The sequence below is a fragment of the Gymnoscopelus microlampas genome (genome assembly GCF_963454915.1).
Source record: "Gymnoscopelus microlampas genome assembly, chromosome: 15".
Taxonomy (NCBI): Eukaryota; Metazoa; Chordata; class Actinopteri; order Myctophiformes; family Myctophidae; genus Gymnoscopelus; species Gymnoscopelus microlampas.
The window spans coordinates 22,743,637-22,764,713 of NC_139952.1; the positions used below are offsets into that span (position 1 = coordinate 22,743,637).

The window sequence follows — 21,077 nt, forward strand, 5'->3', positions numbered from 1 at the left end:
ACCAGTTTCATTGGATTTCATTGGATAAAATCGACAGGAAGTGGAAAGCCTAGGAAACAGGTGAATACTGTATATAAATCTTTCTCATGGGGAGCCCTGACACTTATCTTTCCACATGGGGGTCCACTGCCAAATACATATACATTTGGGGGGTCCTTGACCAACAAATGTTATAGAATTAATGAGTCTAAAGATTGTAGGTGAATGGATAGAGTAACTGCTTGGTGAATGGGGGGTTATAGGTTCAAGGCCCATTCACAGCAGTATGTCAGGATGTTCCCAAGCAAGACATTTGCTCTGAGGGCAGACATCAGCTGGGTAAAGCTGCATTTCCCCCAAAAGATCTGCACAGGACAGCAGTTTACATGTATGTTATTTTCAGTGATGGAGGCAAACCGCACATTCACTGTACTTTAGTACATTTTGAAAACTTATGACATAACTAGAAAAAGTGCTCCTCGGAGCACAGGTCTCCGCCAGTGTGCGTGCAAAGTTTCACGCCGATCGGAGCAGTTATAGTTAAAAACACGAATCGACAGTCTCGTCTCGTTTGAGCAGACATTGTGTTGGAAGAACTGAGGAATCAAACTCTTCCATTTATTCTCACGTATACTGTTGGAACTCTTAGCCCTGGCAGAGAAAGAAAGTCTGACAAAAGCTGAGCCTCTGCAGCTTTGGGAGTAGGATATTTTATTACAGGCAGCAAAAGATAATAGGATGGATACGGCCAAAGAGTTTGGACAGGAGAAATGAAATTATAGCGAGCCAGAGGAGCTGAGCTTAGTTTAAGAGTAGATTTTTTTTTGTCATTCCCCATATGATACAGAAGAACATTGGATTTTACAAAAGGTTCCTCTTTATTGATTTGGGTTGACCTGAACAACCAGAAAAGAAAGAAAACAATGAAAAAAAAAAACTTTCTTTACAGATGAATCATAAAGAACAATAAATAGCTTCTGTTAATGAATATAATCAGTAATTATCTTTATAAAAGAGTTGAAACCCTGTGGAAAGTTGACAGTGGCATAGGACACACATTCTTACTGTGACTGATTGGTTTTGGAAGCAGTTACTTCTGTAGAAACCTTTTTCTATTACTGATTGAATTCATTAACACAGGAGTTTTGACGGTGCATATCATAACCCATCCCTTTTCCTCTACATAATAATCAACACACATTTACAAAAAGATTTACAGCACTGCATTGTGGGAGATGGGAGTGCCCATCGGGCCGGGGTATGCTGTTGCCAGGCAACTAGAGGAAGAGATAAAAAGCTAGTCGTTAGTTTCTAAAAATCAGACTTGGGTAGAAAGAGGGGAGCAATGTACACACATGAGGTAAAAACAGGGATTTCACTTAAGCTTACAGAAGAAGCCATTCAACGGTACATCTTATAAAGGTATACAGTACAGTACTGGGTGGAAAGTTGGATTGCAATCATTTATTGTTCCTTTTTGTACACTTTTAAGGCAGCTGGTGCGATGTCACAAGATAGGCAGGGACATTTAAAATTTTAAAATATTTCAACCATAATATTCCATATATAAAACCACATAATTCCAAGTGACCATGGTAAAAGAATGGGTACCTTTCAATGGACTCAAAGTTAGTTTTTTGTTCCTCTCAGCCCATAAATACTATTGCCGTTATTTGGAAAGGGAATGCAATTATATGGAATGTCCTGCCCCCCTTTCAATCCTCTGGGAGGGGTGGGAGTATTAGAGGTGACTGACACTGACATGATCCAATCCGTGAATGCAGGTGGCTGTGGGCTGCTGTTGTCATGGTGATGTAGAGATTCTAATATCAGAGTATGTCCCATCAGAATGTCTGTTTGGGGACGGGACGGGGGGCAAACGTCAGTCATCGTTAGTATGACCCCCACCCCTCACTCTCGATGTTGTCCAACCAAAAAGAGTGTTGTCTCTCTCTCTCGCTCTCTCTCTCTCTCTCCCCCTTGATCTCTCTATTTCTCTCTCTCGCTCTCCTGTCCGCAGGTGTTGGTCAGATAAAGGTACGGTTCCTCCCCTTTATCCTTTGATCCTCCCAGCCTCCTGTAGTCGTGGAGAGGTGTAGGCCGATGCGGCCAGACACATCGCCGCCTCGCAGAACCCTGGGAGACCTGTAGGACCCGCCTTACCCGGGAGACCGTGCTCTCCGGCCGAGCCCTGAGGTCCTCTCTCGCCGGGTCTGCCGTCCCGAGCCACGCCGTCGATACCAGCAGGACCTGCACAGGGCAAAAGGCATTGAGCAGTGTTTCTCAATGAAAACAAAGGAGCACCACCAGAAGAGGAGGGCTGAAGGAGAGTAAACGGGCCGACATCCGGTCTCTACACTGGGATTTGGGCAGTGCCCCCAAAGGCATTTTCTTTTCTTAAGATGTTCAATATTACGTAATTGAGCAACTCTCGTAAGTACGCTAGCAAAAAGCTTGTCCAGTAAGATAACATCCATGTTCCGTGGGAGAAATGTTGTTAGTGGGAATGAAAACATAGGATCAAACAGGCCAACATCCTGTTATCAACATTCTATTGGGCGGCCCCCCCAGAGTAAAAAAAAACCCAGCAGAAGGCGCTGTTTTTTACTTTTTTTTGATGATGGGTCCCCCAGACTGGAGAGTTACAGACCCCTATAAGGGTTGATTTGGTCCAGTGGCGGTCCCGCGACCCGACGTTGAGAAACAGGGATTTAATTCATCGATTTTTAGCTGCAGTGTGTACAGTATGTGTATGTGTATGTGAGCATTTCCACTGACTGTATGACTGATTACTACGCAAGTTCATTGGCCTTGAGAAAGCTAATAACAGCAATATTCATATTACTGAATATTAATTTAAAATCAATCATTGTCAGAGGAGATGACATAGAACAAATTGTTAATGTGTCATTCTGGATTGGAATGATGGACCTACGTATAGTGTACACATATCTGCGTGTGTAGGCACGTGCACGTGCATGTGTGCACTGCCATTACATGAATTTGTGTGTACTATCTATTACATTTGCTTTCTACACGCTCAAGCACAAGGCCGTTCTACATAAGAGCATCTGTTAAATGACTGAAGTTAATGATGCCTTTGAGCAACTCCGCCCACCCCCTGTGGCTTTAGTGTGCTGGTTTATTGTAGCTGGAAAAGCCGTATTTCTTAGCTTCTGTTTTGTTATTGTCCTGCCCTCCGAGGTGTAGTCTCGTGAAACTGCCATTTCCTTTTACGGCGTGACTCTGCAAAAGGCTACACGTCTACGAGTGTGTCTGTGAGTGTTTGTCTGGCTGTGTCTCTCTCGCAAACCGCTGGTGTTTGTTTTTTCACATTTTATATTTTCTGAAATATTCAACTTTAACTTTATAATGGAAGTCAATGGAGCCAAATCTGGAGTCGTACATCTCTGAGCTTAACCCTATTGGAGAGTTACGTCAATGAGGGGGCAGAAATGCCGCCAATCGCGTGGTTCATGTAAATTCGAAATAGTGACAAACGCTCATAGGCTCCAGTGCATTCCGTGAACTTCCGGTTCAGGGCTTTGTCGCTATTCGCCAATAGAAGGCTCTGTAGAAGACTGGCCCGATAAAGTGAAAGGAGGTGACACAACTCTCCTTATATGGCTCTGGTACGTCTTAACTCTTATAACGTTTATAAACGTTTTTGAGAATTAAGCTATTGCCTACCAAAAACGTTTATAAATTGGGTTTTTCCGTTCTTCACAAGGAACCAGGAGATAACATTTTCCAAAAAGTTGCTGCTCCATTCACTTCAATGTTAAAAAATAAACAGAGAAGAAAATAACATATTTCCGTTCCCATTCCGAGATCCACATAATTTGACTTTGTATTTGTATGTGATGATTTGAATAAAACCCTTACGTAAACATTAGAGACAGACAGAGAGTTGTGAGAGTATAGATCTTACCTTGTATTCCTGGAGGTCCAGGTGCCCCTGCGTGTGGTTTGCCGGGATCTCCTCTATCACCCTTCAGTCCTCTCTTTCCTGGGGAGGGGAAAGGACATGAATGCTCAAACTTGACAATTTACGCACGGGTGGGTGGGTGCACATAAACCCTAGCATTGCTATTCTGGGGCAAAGACATTTGGTGTAGACTACTGAAAAAAGGAGCAGACCAAGTACAGACCCCTGGGGGGACCCCGGTCAACTGAAAAAAATAGGGTTTGAGTGGTTAAGCGTCTGGCGTCAAACCAGCAACCTTACGATTCCAAAACAGCCTTGCTACCCACAAGCTACAACTACAGCTGCCAATGTTGTGTACAGTAAATGCTCTGATACTTTCTTCAAGGACACTAGAGTTCTCAAATTATGCCTGAACCCGACCCTACCTGACCGACCGACCGACCGACCCGACGATTTCGGGCAGAGCCGGGCCGAAAATGTATGCTAACTAGTCGGGCCGAGCCGAGCCTCGGGTTCCAAAAAATAAATAAATACCCCCAAAAAATACATTTCAACTGCCCCTAGTGACCGAACGGTAAGGGCGACGGAAATGGCAGTGGAAGCGTTGGACGCAGCTCAAAGTGAACTCAGGTATCTCAGTTCGTTGCCGTACGACCTTCCTAGCCTGTGTTATTTAAAAAAACTGCCGAAAATGGCAAAAACTCAAACAGTGAAAGTGGCCGTTGTCAAGATGTTTTGGCCATTATCGGAGGGTCCAATCTGCTCAGTTCAAAGCTTCCTCCCTGACTTTGAGGACATTAAGCATAATGATATCGTTTTGGATTTTCTGGCCTAAAATTATAGTAATTATTCAGGCCGGGCCCTGTTCGGGTCAGCCCAATTAGGTCCGGGCCTTCATTTTCAGGCCCGTTGAGAACTCTAAAGCACACACAACTACCTTTAAGTCCGGTGTTTCCGATCTGCCCTGGTCCTCCGAGCATCCCTGGGATGCCACGGGCACCGTTGAGGCCGTGCGGTCCCTGGGTGCCAGGGGCCCCCGGGGGCCCAGGGGGTCCAGGAGGTCCCATGACGCCCGCTCCTCCGAGCGCCGCCCTCTTAGCGCTCACTGCCACTGCCGCTAGCCTCTCTGAGAAAGAAAGAAATAGCGGGCACATTATCTTTACAGTGGAAAAATGATTTCGATGATGATTACTTTTGATGAAGGGGCCAACGTGATTGCTTGGGAAGATTAAAGTGGGTTTGGGAAATGAGCTCATCAAATCTGACTAATTGACATCAAAGATGGATATTGGGATAGATGGTCTTGTTGCTCACCCTGCAGCATCTTCAGCACCACTTCTATAATATGCTGGTCTGACGCATCTCGGCCCTGTGGAGAGAAACGGACGCTTTTATCCAAAGCGACTTACAATAATAGCATTCAACATAGGTAGGGAACGAAAACTACTAATCACCAGAAGTCTTAAGTGCATTTTCTGCAAAAACAAGCAACCAAGAGTATACCTAGCGCTAAGGTAAAAGTGCAATATATCAGCTACCTATTTTCCTTAAACAGATACAAAATAGCAAAATCAAATGAGCAGGAGCTAAAACAAATAAGTGTATCGACTAAACAAGATCCAATAAAACAATACAACAATAAAACAAGCGTTCGTACAACTAGTTAACAACAAGTAGGCCAGGCAAAGAGGAAGGGTAGTGTTTCCTTCAGCCTGCGGCGATAGATGGGCAGTGACTCTGCTGTCCTGACATCAGTGGGAAGTTCATTCCACCACTGTGGGGCCAGAACAGAAAAAAAGTTGTGACGTGTGGATCGGCCAGAAGGACCCTTGAGTGACGAGGCAATCAGTCGCCCCGAGGTGGCAGACCGAAGTGGTCGGGCAGGGGTGTAGGCACCGACCATAGCCCGGAGATAAGAAGGAGCTGTTCCTTTCACTGCCCTATAGGCTAGCACCAGGGTTTTAAACTGGATGCGAGCCGCTACGGGGAGCCAGTGCAGAGAACGGAGAAGGATAGTTGTGTGGGAGAACTTGGGGCGGTTGAACACCAGACGAGCCGCAGCTTTCTGAACAAGCTCCAGAGGTCTGATGGCAGATGCCGGAGCACCAGCAAGGAGGGAGTTGCAGTAGTCCAGGCGGGAGATGACAAGATTATATATGGTATATGGTCTGTATCTGTCTGTATACCTGTGTCCCTCTTATGCCCATATATGGAGATCCCTGATGTCATCAGTATAAGCCCATACCCTGACTATTGGCATGACCATATTATGTGCATAGCGGTCAGATATGTGGCTCTGAACAACCGGATCTCCACATATGGAGATGTATATGTATGGGCAATATAGGTTTTGTTTATGGTTATGTCTGAGTCATAATGTCAGGCCTATATATATGGGCGTATCGGGTTTGTTTATGGTTATGTCTGAGTCAGAGTGACGTGGCCTTGGTGCTGCCATGGGGTCTGGAGTAGGTAGCGGTCGTCTGAAACCCACCCCTGATCCCTGGATGCCTGGCATGCCCGGTACGCCTCTCTCCCCGTTGAGTCCTCTAGGGCCGGGCAGACCGGATGGCCCCTGGTCTCCTGGTTTGCCAGAGTCTCCTGTGGGGCCGTTGTGTCCAGGATCACCCCGCACTCCTTGCTGTGGAGAAGCGGCCAGAGAGAGAGATTGATTGAGAGAGAGAGACGGGAAGAGAGAGAGAGAGAGAGAGAGAGAGAGAGAGAGAGAGAGAGAGAGAGAGAGAGAGAGAGAGAGAGAGAGAGAAGAGAAAGTTAAAAGATGGGCTTATTTCAAGACCATGAAGGAAAAGTATGTTAGAGAACTCTAACGTAGGGAGCACTGAAGAAAATTGAAGGTAATAACTAGGGGTGTTGGAAAAAAATCGATTCATGTAAGAATCAAAATTCTTATTATCAATGATTCAATTCAAATCAATTCATATTCTTTTTTTTTTTTGCTGGTTAAAGTTACAGGAGTTTTGCTCTATGGTTTTTGTGATATGAAATGTAAGCTTATCATTATTACAGTAAACATTATCTACAGTCCTATAGACTAATTATTTGTTTACCAACATTGAGACTGGACGCACAGGTGATTGTTTCACGCAATCAATTCCCAACCTGTTGTTTCGGGGTGCGCTGGTTTCAGCACAACCCAACCCCCTCTTGTGTGTTGGCTAGTGAGGCGCGTCCAAGCGAGACCTGATAGAATGGGTTTCATTGCGCGCATACTGGTTGCACGCATACTGGTTCTTATCAGTGTGACGTCGTCTGTTAAGGGGTCTATTCAAGGGCTTTCTTCTGAAGCTTAAAGTCACTTTCTGTTCAGTCCAGCTGACACTCGTTGGCACTCGTTAATGTTACTTGCATCAAAGCAATTATGTTGTGTTTCTACACCAAATAGAACTACACCCAATCTAAGATTCATTCAAAGCCAAGAATTTTTACACAACCCTTTCTGGTATTACATTTTTTTGTTTGAGCTGTTGGAAATAACTAGGCTACACTTTGAAAGTGTAATTTGAAATTATGAATTTAGATAAAACTGATTGGGATTTCCTCTTTTTAATGAGAATGAGATTTTTTATCGAATCTTGACCCCAAGAATCGGAATCAAATTGAATCGTGAGATAGCAGAATATTTACAGCCCTAGTAAGAACAAGGTAAGAAAAAGGGCAACATACTGTACTGGTGTACATAGTTGAACCACATCCTTCTACGACGAATAGTCCAGACGTTATTTACAACAATATATTAATAACAGAACCATATGTCAGACATCCAATGTACAGTATGAGGTTTCACAGCCTCGTGTTGTGATTTAACCCATTAAGACCTGAGGTCGATTCTACCAATGTCTTCTACTGTAAATCCTAACCGTTTTCTGAAAAACGTGTGTTGCTCGGTATCGGCATTATTTTAACTTTTAAAGATGATCGGCAAAAGGAGGTGTTCTCGCTTTAAAACGTCAAATTTTATACAAAAACCTCTCCTCCCTGCATCCCCATTTCTTTAACTGAAAAATCATAGGCCATGACAACATCTAATGCAGTCCAAGTAGAATGACATGCATTTAACAATACAAACTGAACCGAACTAGGACAGACTATTTCATGTCAAGGACCCCTCAAAATCTCAAAATATGTTGTTCCAGGGTCCAGGGACCCCCCAATAGCAGATCTACAAGCTCATAGCGCGGCACTCGGTGCCGCGCTATGAGCTTGTATATCTGCTATTTTTTGAATAGCCAAATAAATCTAAAGTTACACAGAGGCTTTCCCGGTCTTAATGGGTTAATGATAGAGAGTATAGTGACTCATTGCAGACAGAGTGACATAAATACATACAGTACACAGACAAACAGACAGCCTCATTCCAACAGCTTCGATTCAATCGCTTCATGGCTCATCTAATGTAATTAAGGGAAGCCATTATAATACTGTGTAGAACCTCCAAGGACGAAGGAGAAGAGGAATAGGGGAAGGAAGGAAGGAAAAAAGGACAGGAGGACAGGAGGAAAGGTGGGACAAATAACGCAAGGACGGGCATAAGGAAGGATCCATCAGTGGTGGAAAAACCTTTTACTTAAGTAAAAGTATCAATACTGCAATGTATAAATACTCTGTTTACGAGGAAAAGTCTGCTATTCAGAATTTACTTGAGTAAAAGTACAAAAGTTTTGGCATCAAAATATGCTTTAAGTGCCAAATGTAAAAGTACTCATTACGTAGAATGTCCCATTTTAAGTTTTCAAACTGTATACAAATATTTTGAAAATAGCAGATCTACAAGCAGATCTACGAGCTTGTAGATCGGCTATATTGTCAAATGGCCAAAATGTATATAGGGCTAAAGTGGTTAATGTATGTTTTGTAATAATAATCAAAATCTACAAAGTAACTAGTAACTAAAGTTTAAAAATTAATTGTAGTGGAGTAAAAGTGCAGTATTTGCCTTTGAGATGTAGTGTAGTAGAAGTAAAAGTACAGAAGATTGGAAATACTCCAGTACCTCTAAATTGTACTTAAGTACAGTGCTTGAGTAAATGTACTTAGTTACTTTACACCACTGGGATCCATCATTCTTATACCCATCCTTGCTTTATCTAAGGTAAGACAATCGCAACTCCATGCTTTTTTCTGTCGATAAGTTTGAAAGACACTTCTCAACATCTTTCAAACTGTGCTCACCTGTCCTTTGGGACCGGGTTCACCACCAAGACCCTGAACAAGAGAGAGGAGAAACATTTTGACTTTCATCACTGGCACAACATTCAATCATTTACTGCCAAACCAACTGTACAGTTGATTTGGAATTCGTTTCGACATCATCAAAAGGGGGAATATTATACATGTGAGTGTATACAGTGTCTCACAGTGCTACTGTACATCAAAGACCCACCATGCGTCACTGATCTTACTGTACTCTAAATGGTCCATTCACCATCTGGATTATGATGAGGACACCATTTTTTAACTGCCTTTCAACATATACTGTATATTTGTACAGGATGTTCTGTTCTGTTAAATCATTGTAATTGGATGCCTTCAGATGAAAAGAGGTTGTTTTCATGATTTGCACAGCAATTACATTTCCAGTTGAATACAGTGGTGTGGTGCATAAGAATGAATTAAAAGTTTCCTGAAATCAAGGAATCATAAAGCAATGTCATGGATTTTGAGCAGGTGTCTTACCTTTTCACCTTTCTCCCCAGCCAATCCCTCAACACCAGGGTCACCCTAACGCACAGACAGAGAAAGAGGGGTTAAGGACAGGTGTGTGTGATCAGTTAAGGACAGGTGTGTCAGTTAAGGACAGGTGTGTGGTCAGTTAAGGACAGGTGTGTGATCAGTTAAGGACAGGTGTGTGGTCAGTTATAGACAGGTGTGTGGTGAGTTAAAGGGGCTACACCATGAATTTCATTTTTTTTTAGGTTTTTAGTATTTTTTGGGCTCCCCAGTGTCTCTTGTACCCCAAAAAATATTTTTTTTAAACATTCAGTCATTCATGCTCATTTCATGGATTTCCTGAATGGGCGTGTCTGAACAGGCCATTTCAGAATGGCTGTGCAAGTGATGTCACTTGCACGGATTTTGCATTGACGATGGCCAGACAGAATTGCTCAGTAGCTCCCCCCTGCCCAATAGGACGTTTTGGTATTGCAGCTGAAAAAGCTTGGAATGACAGACAGTCAGATTGTGAGAAAAAATATCTGGATGTTTTTTAGGCTTACAACCTGTTTAAAACGTATTAGGGGGCAATATTTATATATAATATTTTTTTTTTAAATTCATGGTGTAGCCCCTTTAAGGACAGGTGTGTGGTCAGTTAAGGACAGGTGTGTGATCAGTTAAGGACAGGTGTGTGGTCAGTTAAGGACAGGTGTGTGGTCAGTTATAGACAGGTGTGTGTTGAGTTAAGGACAGGTGTGTGTATCAGTTAAGGACAGGCGTGTATATCAGTTAAGGACAGGTGTGTGGTCAGTTAAGGACAGGTGTGTGGCGAGTTAAGGACAGGTGTGTTGACCTGAACAACAATATCTGACTGACTTAAGTACGGAATTGAGATGCATGAAATGTCTCACAAATACTCACAAAGTCGCCCTTTCCACCGACTTTTCCTTGGAAGCCCTGGAAAGAGAGATGGGATGAGAGTCAGAAATAATCTGTAATCTATAATACAAAGTCACACGAAAAGGCAAGGACAAAATATTGATTCAAGCTCGTGTTGCCAGAGACCACAAAGTGAGAAAGATGCACTTTCGTCTCTAAAACATGAGAGATGATGACTGTAAGATTATCATTTATATTGCTTATGCTGCCTCCATGTACATTCAGTGATTCTCTGTGAATTTATGAGGGAGATATTTATGGGTAAACACTGCCCCCAATGGATAAAGGTATGAAACTGAGTCAATACCTGCAATCAATAGGAATGGACATGCCCGCAATATAAATCTAAATGAACAGGCTAGCCACATATGGTATGTACACTCGCTCACACACGCACGCACACACTCACTCGCACACACGCACAAACCAACCTTGTCGCCCTTGGTTCCAGTGAGGCCCTGAGCACCTGGAACACCCATGGGTCCTCTCTCTCCCTTGATTCCCTGTCAGGAGAAATCGGGAATGGACAATGAGAACAGATGCACAATTTGAACCATGTACTGTAATGTCATGCTCTACCCGGCACTTCTGTTTTGTCACAGTATACCCATGATTAAGCACTTAAGCCCTGTATATACAGGTTCAAGGACTTTGTTGTAGTCATTTAGTTTGTCATGACACAAGGTGGCAAAGCAACACATTTTATTATGAAATGGTTTCTGATTCTGGTGTGCAAGTTTATAATACACATACATATACACACACACACACACACACATACATTAGAGTACAAATAATATGTCAAATAACTTACACCCTTGCCCACAACTCCCTGTGGCCCAACTGGGCCTCTCTGACCTCTGTCACCCTATAGGAAAGAGACAGAAACAACATAGAAGCAGTCAAAATGAGTATCCTTGTTTTGCAGCTTTGTTATCATTGTTGACATGAGGTATCAATTCATGTTATCGATATCACAGTATTTGGTAAAAAATAGCATGATATTTGAATTTGTCCATATCGCCCACTGCCCAGCCTGTTAACGTCTTTTCATCCAGAGTGCAAACTACAGAACATTTTTAGATCCCCTACCTTGGGTCCAGGAACGCCCTCCATACCAGCTTCACCAGGAAGACCAGGCTCGCCCTAGTGGAAAGAGGATTGCAGTTATTTGCGTGTATTTGTATTAATCAAATGTGTTTGTCAAATGAAATAGAAAATGTTGCACTATTTTTCCTCATTTTCTTTTTATTTTTTTTATAAAGTATCTGTGGCCTGGATCGCCATCAGACCAAAAAATATTGCATTTCTCGGGCTCTAGTTGTCAGGAAACTGAGTGATAAGATGGGGGAGGACATGCAACACAGGTTGGAGCACCTGTGTTGACTTAAAGCGGTCGTCTTGACACAATATCTGATCAGCTACCTGCACTCCCGGATGTATGATTTTCTATATACACGTGGATGTTTTGTGTGTTTTACCAGAGGTCCTGAGGCACCGGCAGAGCCAACAAAACCTCTTGGTCCAGGCTCCCCCTGAAGAGAGGGAAGAACAAGATGTTGTAAACACAGTGAAAAAGCAATAAAAGCTGTAATGCCACCTTATGGTCTATGAGTCGGCCAAAGGCTTACCTTTCCTCCAGGTCCACCCTTTGTTCCTGGGCTTCCAGGCAAACCCTGAAGACAGAATGAGACATAATGAGAATGTGATAACAGAATATTAAAATGTTCTCTGCATTGAACTTTTATCCTGTATTGTATTCAGTGTTTTAATCATGTTTGGAAATTACTCTGTGTGTGTGTGTGTGTGTGTGTGTGTGTGTGTGTGTGTGTGTGTGTGTGTGTGTGTGTGTGTGTGTGTGTGTGTGTGTGTGTGTGTGTGTGTGTGTGTGTGTGTGTGCGCGCGCTTGCGCGTGTCTGTCTGTATGTATGTGTGAGTACAGTATATATCAAATACACCTACAGTAATAGGAGGAAAACAGGTTTTATGTGGCATCCCTTGTCATATAGCTTGAAATATTGCCTTACAGCGATAGTCCTGAATGTGTGTGTGTCTGTGTTTGTGTGTTTGTGTGCGTGTGTGAGAACATGAACGTGTATCTGAGCTTTGCCACAGGACAGCAGGATATATAGGCAGGCTAAGTTACGGTGTTATGAGTCTGCAGTCGTGTCACCGCAGTGACAATCATGGAGCATGAGTGTGCATGAGTGTGCACCTCATGCTCCATTACCCCTTGCTCAATGGCGCACGCGTGCGCGCCACACACACACACACACACACACCTGATGGGAAGCGTGCGCGTGCACGGGCACACGTACGTACATACTCTCATACAACCTGGTTTGATGGTGATAAATCGCTCGCGGTGGGAGGGAGAGAACTATTTCAAGGTGGTTTAAATTCTAAAACAGCTCGGGTGAGGGGGTCATTGTTAAGCTGGATGAGTGCCCAGAAAACAAACCCAACCCAGGCACAAAAAAAAAAATGTACAGGCTGTGTTGGCTTGTTTCTCCCTGCCTCTCTCTGCTAGCTCCTGGCTCTGGTGAATATAGTGGAGCTTTGCAGGCTGACCTCTTACGTGGTCTGGGCGACAATGAGCCTCGATGCAGACGAGGCTTGTTTGCATGTGGGGGGGGGGGGGGGGGGATGTTAGTTAAACACTCGTCACAACAAACAACCTCAAAGGGGGTGATCTATATACCGCTGTTTCTCAACATCTGGTCTGCGGCCAAAAACAGCCGATCTACATACTAACCGAGATAGATTGTAGATTGTTGGCTTTTCTCGGTGCGCAACCAAGTATAACGGGCCCTAGCTGGACACAAATGCATGAGCATGCATGCACGTGGGAACGAACGCACGCATGCCTACACACACACATGGGAGCGCATGCGCACACACACATACAGGACGGCTGTAGCTTAGTGCCTATAGAGGTCGTCTGCAGTGGTGTAAAGTAACTTGGTTACTAAATCCAAGTGCTGTACTTAAGTACAGTTTTGAGGTATTTTTTTTACTTTATTGGAGTATTTCCAATTTTCAGTGCTTTTACGTCTGCTCCACTACATCTCAGAGGCAAATATTGTACTTTTACTCCACTAAAATGATTTCGCGTTGTTATGTCGCATTGTTATTGTGAGCTTGTAGATCTGCTATTTTCAAAAGATTCTTTTTTGAAAACTTGTGAAATGGGACATTCTGCATAATGCATACTTTTACTTTTTAAGTGCATTTTTATGCCAATACTTTTGTAGTTTTACTAAAGTAAATATTGCATTCCGGACTTTCACTTGTAATGGAGTATATGTACATTTTAGTATTGATACTTTTACTTGAGTACAACATTTTTGTACTCTTTCCACCACTGGTCGTCTGGTACAGTAAACCAAAAGGTCACTGGTTCACCTCCCAGCCCTGGTCTATGTCAATTTCCCCCCTTGGGATTAATAAGTTCTAAAAAACACACACACACAAACACACACACACACACACACACACACACACACACACACACACACACACACACACACACACACACACACACACACACACACACACACACACACACACACACACACACACACACACACACACACACACACACACACACACACACACACACACACACACACACACACAAAATACTCACAGCTGCTCCCTGATGACCGGCAGGTCCAGGCATCCCTCCCTGCCCTGGGCCGCCCTGCAGAAAGAAAGGGAAAGAAGGAGAAGAACACACTCCTCATTTAGCCAGGATGAAAGCAACTCATCATTGTTACCGTCACTGTCATCACGTTTGCCAAAAGAAAATACTTGCCTTGATCCCCGGGACGCCAGGAGTGCCATCTTTTCCATCAATACCAGGTAGGCCCTGAGAAAAAACAGGCAGATGGATGCAATGGGCCGTATTTGCCAAACCTTTGCCGCGAGCGTGTCGTTGCAATGAGTGTGTATTTCATTTGCCGTCAGGCAGAAACCTTGTATCTCCAAGTTTCAGTTTTGGATGTTCTTTTCGTGAATGAATGCCCTACTTCGTCGTACAAAACTGTCACGCAAAAGTAGCAAAAACAGCCTGTCACAAGCTCAAGCTTGTATATCTGCTATTTCCTCATTTGCATTTTATTACATTTCATAAGAGAAAGATGAACCAATAAAAAGTATTAACATGAGCGTGTGACTAAAACTAGATTTACCCATTAAGACCTGGAACGCATCTGTGTCATTTTAAAATTCTTTAGCTATTCAAAAATAGCAGATATGCAAGCTCATAGCGCGGCACCGAGTGCCGCGATGAGCTTGTAGATCTGCTATTTTTGAAAAATCGTGAAAAAATTTTTTTTTACATTATTTTCAAAAAACTAGAAAACATTTTTAGAATCGGCCTCAGGTCTTAATGGGTTAAATCCACTGGAACATAGGTACTTTTTTTTCTCCTTTTCCTGAAACCTAACGGTTTTGGAGATACAAGCTTTCCACCTGACAGTGACAATTTGCAGTGAGTGTGTATTTGCCACGAGTGTGTATTTGCCATGAGTGTGTACTTTGCCCTAAGTGTGAGTTACATGGCAGCGCGTTCACTTACGTTCTCTCCCTTCTTGCCAACGGCACCCTGAGGGCCCTGGATACCTCTGTTGCCCTACGGAAACCCAGACAACTCATCATCGTTATCACCATCATGAGTACGGTCATCATCGTAATCATTATCATCATCGTTCAAGTGCTGAGGCAAGTTATTGTTGGGTTTTTGCTGCCTAGCCCCACTTCTTACACAATAACCTTGAAGAATAGTATAGTACTTGAAAGACGTTTTTTTCCCCTTATTTTTCTTGTACTTACGAGATCTCCCTTATCTCCTGCATCTCCTGGTGGTCCCTGAGGACCCTCCTCACCCTGTGGACAAGAGAGAGACAATTATAGCAGCCTGTGTGTGTGTGTGTGTGTGTGTGTGTATATACATACATATGTATGTGCGCGTGTGCGTGCGTGTGTGTGTGTGTGTGTGTGTGTGTGTGTGTGTGTGTGTGTGTGTGTGTGTGTGTGTGTGTGTGTGTGTGTGTGTGTGTGTGTGTGTGTGTGTGTGTGAGAGAGAGAGAGAGAGAGAGACAGAGAGTACTTACTGGTGGCCCGGCAATGCCAACAGGTCCTCCGATGCCCTTGTAACCACGGGGCCCCTAAGGGGAAACAACAACAAAAAAAGTCCTATCAATCACTTGGGATCTAAGGAGGATGCTAACTCACGGTGGGGCCACAATTCACTGTGATAAAGGGGTAATTAGCGCTTAACTCACTTTGCTAATGGGAGGTACACAAAGAGCCAGCTACTCTTCGCGTTGGCTCCGAGCCTGGGCGCTAACTTGGCTAACGCGGCTAATGTTAACAGTAAGACGGATGGCTACCGCGGATCATTAACTACAGATGGAGGCACCGTGCACCCAGACAACCCCCGACTCATTAGGGTGGGGGAGAGATTTGTGTTAGCATCATTTCCATATGTCCCCATTGCTGGTAATGGATAATGTTTGTATAGAGGGGCCCGGCCTAGCTCAGCCTTCTTGGCATTCACCTAGGAGGGAGGAGAGTACGGCTGTTCTTCATTTCTCCAAAAAAGAGGAATGGAGGAGCATTTGGAAGGTGTGCTATGGATGGAGAAAATGTGATAAAAAAAACAACACAAACAGACTGATGGCACTCACCGCCTCCCCCTTGGGTCCCATCATTCCCGGGTAGCCCCTCAAGCCCATTGGACCCTGAGATGGAGGTCAGAAAAAAAAAGAAGGATGAGGAGAAAACAAAGTCACATACTGCAGGTTCAGCAGCCTGGGGGCTGCGAGGGTTTAACAAGTTAATTCTGTCAGTAAAAGCTATAAAGGAAACAACACAAATATTGGCTTTCTGTATTTTCCAGCCGCTTTGCTACTAGTAGGAGCTATATGGTTCTACACTGTCTGCAAAACTTCCTGGAGATTCATCATCAGCATACCGGAGGTCCTGGGATGCCCTGCTCCCCAGAGATGCCCAGTTCTCCCTTGGTGCCCTGGAGAAGGGAGAGACAAAAGCAGGTTGATCAGTCATTCTCATTGTGCGCCCATGGCTGTAGAGCAGGTGCAGCCTAGTGGAGCTATATAACATTCAGCACAGTACTGTATGAGCAGTCGTGTATAAGGAGCTCGACTGCCTTGTTGCTGTGCAACAAGGTAAAACATGATTCAGTGCAGGTTCTGTTTAAGTCTATTATAGAATGCATGACCATGACATAATGGAGATGTAGCACGTGTTATTGGTGTTAATACACCCATGACTCACATAAAAAGAGGTAGGGGGTAGTATGTTAATCAAATGAATGGGCTATAATTATCTGTGTTTTAATTTGAACAGCGTGCGAGAGGATGAACACCTCAAAACAACCAGCCAATGGCTGAGACGAGGAGAGAGAGAGAGAGAGAGAGAGAGGGAGAGAGAGGGAGAGAGAGAGAGAGCGAGAGAGAGATAGAGAGACCAAAACTTTAAGCCAAGCCGTTCCTCTGAAACACTGGCCTGGAGGAGAGATTAATTTAATTTGGTGCATTCAGTGTTTATCTGTGTTTGTCCATGTAAGACAGTGTAGTGCCATCCGGCTATTGGTGCATCCGAGATCAGAGGCCAATTCCTTGCTTAAGGAAAGTGCTCTCTCAGAGGCCGCTGTGTGCTCATTAGCTGTACACAGTATACAGTAAGGTGATGGGGCCGGCGCTAACCCTCAGTCTCTCGTCTGCCCTTCATGTACCTGACACTTCAACTGCTGCTTTGATCTGCCTCCCCCTGCATGCTGTTTGTAGGTCAGGGCCAGGCCTGACTAATCACAGCCAGATTAGTGCCAGTCATGTGCCTCTGGAGGCGGGTGGTTCATTAGCGCTAATCCCTGCGTGTGTGTGTGTGTGTGTGTGCGCGCGTCTGTGTCTGTGTGTGTGTGTGTGTGTGTGTGTGTGTGTGTGTGTGTGTGTGTGTGTGTGTGTGTGTGTGTGTGTGTGTGTGTGTGTGCGTGTGTCTGTGTCTGTGAATGCATGAGTGTATGCAAAAACTTATTGCATGCATTTATTTGTTGATCTCAAAATGTACTGATGATAATAACTGTACTTGGCCCCCTCCCTTTTCACTCTTTACCAAATTTCTTTGCTGAAAATAGCCGATCTACACGATCACGACGCGTCGCAATGTGCTGTACCTATTTTTTTGCAGAAGATTCACCTATTATGACATGCCCCGAATAGGGACGCTAGTATTCATGTGGTTAAAGATGAACACACAGCAATAAAGAATAAATGGTGAGATTGTTCCACTCACAGTTGATCCGATGCTTCCAGAGTCTCCCAGGATGCCGGCGCGTCCCTTGTGTCCCTGGAAGGAAAAGAACAACCACCGAGACAATAAAGCTTTCATCATAACAATAAATCAACGGTAAATCGCTTGCCTGTTCATTTGTCTGCTCAACGAAAGGAGACTGCTCACCTTGACTCCCTGCATTCCCTGTGGGCCCTTGGCTCCTGCTGGACAGTTTAATGGACACTGTTTGGGCAAGGTGAAGGGAAATGCATGTCAGATCAGAAAACAATACACCGAGTAGAACTGTCAATGATGTAAGATTAGATCAGTGGTTCTCAACCAGTGGTCCTTGAGGGGGTCCCCAGCTAAATGATGGAGTTGGTAACCAAATGGATCCTTATTAGAACTTTAACTCTTGCGAGTGTAAAACGAAAACATTTATTGGTTTCATTTTACACTCTCAAGAGTTAAATTATTGTTAAACATCTGCATTAATTATGCAGACGTTCATGAATTAATACTTAATTTACAAGCAGCGTACACAATTAGTGTTATTGTTATTTTGAGCAACGTTTGCCTGTCATCTCTCCTATTGGTACCAACATCAATACAACATTAAATTGTGGACAAAATCTTATCCAACGATGACAAAATAATAAAAAAATTGGGTCTGAGAGGCTAAATCTCATCAAATGGTGGTTCCGTGGCTCAAATAAATAATGGACCTTGAAATGGAAAGGGTTGAAAACCACTGGATTAGACGGACAAGGAGAGAGCAGATGCTCATTCATGTTACCTGGAAGTCTGCACTGCCCTCTTCACCACCCAGGAACTTCCCAGGGGGTCCCTAGAAATACACAAATACACAAAGAGACAGGGGTGGGTGTGCAGACAGATGATAGACAGGCAGAGAAACAGACACAGAGATATACAGACAGACAGACAGACAGACAGACAGACAGACAGACAGACAGACAGACAGAAATAGTGAATACAGAGATAGATATTATAGACAGACAGACAAGACAAGACATACTGTACTACAAAGGACCCCAATGGAAACAAGCCATAGGCTTTCTTGGGTTTTAAATCCTCTTAGCTGACCTTGTATTGAACTGTACTTTCCTGTGCTTTTTTCTGCAAACTGCCAATAAAGTATTCAATCAATCAAAAAACATCGATAGACAAGTACAGTAGATAGTTGGATAGACAGACAGGAAGCTGGAGAGACATACAGACATATAAAGATTAGTTTCGCGTAGCCAGACAACTATTCCACAATCTCCGAATGCTATATAGAGTCTGGAACTACAGCTCCCGAAATCCGAGAGAGGAAGCTGGCACTTCCGTTCACGAGAACATATTTTAAAATATCTATACATTTTATTTTCTTAATTTCCATTTCTGCTTAGCATCAAGCTATACATGCTTAGATGATTGGTATTTATATTAGGATACATTTGCGCGACTGTAAAGACGAAACGGAAGCAGGGAGGACGCTTCACATCCGGTTTATATTCTAATCATGATCAGAGCTTCCGAGTCCCAGACTGTATGACCGGAAACATTTGAAAATTGTGGGAGGCAACAGTTTGGCCACGCGAGACTATATAAAGATAGACAGACATACAGATACATAGAGAGATTGATAGACAGTATCGACAGACAGCCACATATAGACAGACAGACAGACAGACAACATTCTGACTGGGAACATGGAGTCACAATTGTCAGAGTAAGTAAACACATAGGCCATATCCTGCTTAGCTGAGCCAGCATTCTCCCTCTCTCTCTCTCTCTCTCTCTCTCTCATTCTCATACACAGAGGCACACCCTTTATCTCTCCCTCCATCTCCATCCCCCCTCCCTCCCCCGCTATCTCGTCTGTTTATAGATTGAGTTAGAAAGTAAAGTATGTGTATGCAAGCTGATGTATCCCAGCCACAGTCAGTTGAGACAGCCCAGTGATCTAATGGGAGTTTATTTACCCAAGGACAGCACTAAAGCTAAACAAATACACTCCCCTGGGCAGGGAGCATCACTCTCAATGAAGTCGACCCCCCCCCACCCTCACCCCCCTTTCCTGGAAGCAGGGTTGGACACAGGAGAGTACACAACATACGGCATTGAAAATAGACTTAGATGGTGTAGGGCTCAGAAGCGTGATGCGATCTTCCACCACCACTCCTTCCCCTGTGGCTGGACACCAGTACGAGGAAGAGGGAGAGCTTCCACTATGCCGGCTGGGTTTTTTCTCCCCCAGCTATCCTGCACTGTTATAGTTGATTGTATTATTGCACACCCAAATGTGGTGGTTGATGATGATTGTGACTGTTCAGTCATTGAGGAAGAACATAATAATTAGTATAGTATGTGTTTAAAGAAGATGTAAGATATTGGTGATATGGGCAATATCATACAGTATATCACTTTTTTTTTTAATCAAATTGACTGTATTGTGATGATAATTGTCTCTGCCAGGCCGAAAGGCATGGCGAGACAGTATGTTTTGCCCCCTGTCCGTCCGTCCGTCCTTCCGTGTGTCCGTCGGTCCGTCCTTCTGTCTGTGAGCAGCTAATCTCCACCGTTGGCCAGGTCGCTGTGAAACTGCACACACACTCTCCCTGGATGCCACAGCAGAACCTCTGCCCCACATTTTTCAGATCAGCCTGTCATAGCGCCACCATGAGGCCGACTTTTGCAAAACAATTTTTTTTATATTACTCTTACAGATTTTCTCCAAAAAACACGCAAATCAGTACACAGTATCTCTATAGCCATGTGATCAACACGGATCTGTCCGATTTTCCATATTCCATCCTGATTGCCTAAGATTGGCGTCCAAAGTTTGCAGGATTGGTTCATTTTGAACAAAATGCCTCAAATCATGAACGCAGCATGCACTTTCCGTGCAATTTTCCACGTACATTCCCACTTGGCCCAGGAAGAAATGTCACTTGAAAACTTTCAAATCAGCCTCATGGTGGCGCTATAACAGGCCAATTCACGTTTTTAACTATAACTGCACCGATCTGCGTGCAACTTTGCATCTCCTTAGAGGCCAAGGTAAAACCTTTGCCCTGCATTTTTCACATATGCCTTTTAGAGCGCCACCAGGAGGCTTACTTTTGTAAAACACATTCTTTTGCTCTTACTCCTTCAGATTCTGTTAAAAAAACACGCAAATCGGTGCAGTATCTCTATAGTCATGTGATCAAGATGGATGTGTCCGATATTTCATATTCTATCCTACTTGGCT

General features: G+C 43.8%; 1 protein-coding gene across 1 annotated transcript in view; it reads right to left on the bottom strand.

Moving 5' to 3' along the window:
• Positions 1 to 690: 690 nt before the first annotated feature.
• col9a2 (procollagen, type IX, alpha 2) overlaps positions 691 to 21,077 on the bottom strand; it is a 31,094-nt gene continuing 10,707 nt past the window's right edge. The window contains exons 10-32 of the mRNA XM_084080193.1: positions 18,615 to 18,665; positions 18,005 to 18,061; positions 17,840 to 17,893; positions 16,500 to 16,553; positions 16,213 to 16,266; positions 15,637 to 15,690; positions 15,356 to 15,409; positions 15,102 to 15,155; positions 14,337 to 14,390; positions 14,169 to 14,222; positions 12,151 to 12,195; positions 12,001 to 12,054; positions 11,612 to 11,665; positions 11,334 to 11,387; positions 10,951 to 11,022; positions 10,502 to 10,537; positions 9,602 to 9,646; positions 9,098 to 9,130; positions 6,402 to 6,548; positions 5,222 to 5,276; positions 4,845 to 5,033; positions 3,911 to 3,988; positions 691 to 2,229 (exon numbers count right to left, since the gene is read on the bottom strand). Of these exons, the coding sequence (XP_083936319.1) occupies positions 2,033 to 2,229; positions 3,911 to 3,988; positions 4,845 to 5,033; positions 5,222 to 5,276; positions 6,402 to 6,548; positions 9,098 to 9,130; positions 9,602 to 9,646; positions 10,502 to 10,537; positions 10,951 to 11,022; positions 11,334 to 11,387; positions 11,612 to 11,665; positions 12,001 to 12,054; positions 12,151 to 12,195; positions 14,169 to 14,222; positions 14,337 to 14,390; positions 15,102 to 15,155; positions 15,356 to 15,409; positions 15,637 to 15,690; positions 16,213 to 16,266; positions 16,500 to 16,553; positions 17,840 to 17,893; positions 18,005 to 18,061; positions 18,615 to 18,665 (1,599 nt within the window). The 3' untranslated portion in view covers positions 691 to 2,032. The remainder of the gene's footprint in view (positions 2,230 to 3,910; positions 3,989 to 4,844; positions 5,034 to 5,221; positions 5,277 to 6,401; positions 6,549 to 9,097; positions 9,131 to 9,601; positions 9,647 to 10,501; positions 10,538 to 10,950; positions 11,023 to 11,333; positions 11,388 to 11,611; positions 11,666 to 12,000; positions 12,055 to 12,150; positions 12,196 to 14,168; positions 14,223 to 14,336; positions 14,391 to 15,101; positions 15,156 to 15,355; positions 15,410 to 15,636; positions 15,691 to 16,212; positions 16,267 to 16,499; positions 16,554 to 17,839; positions 17,894 to 18,004; positions 18,062 to 18,614; positions 18,666 to 21,077) is intronic.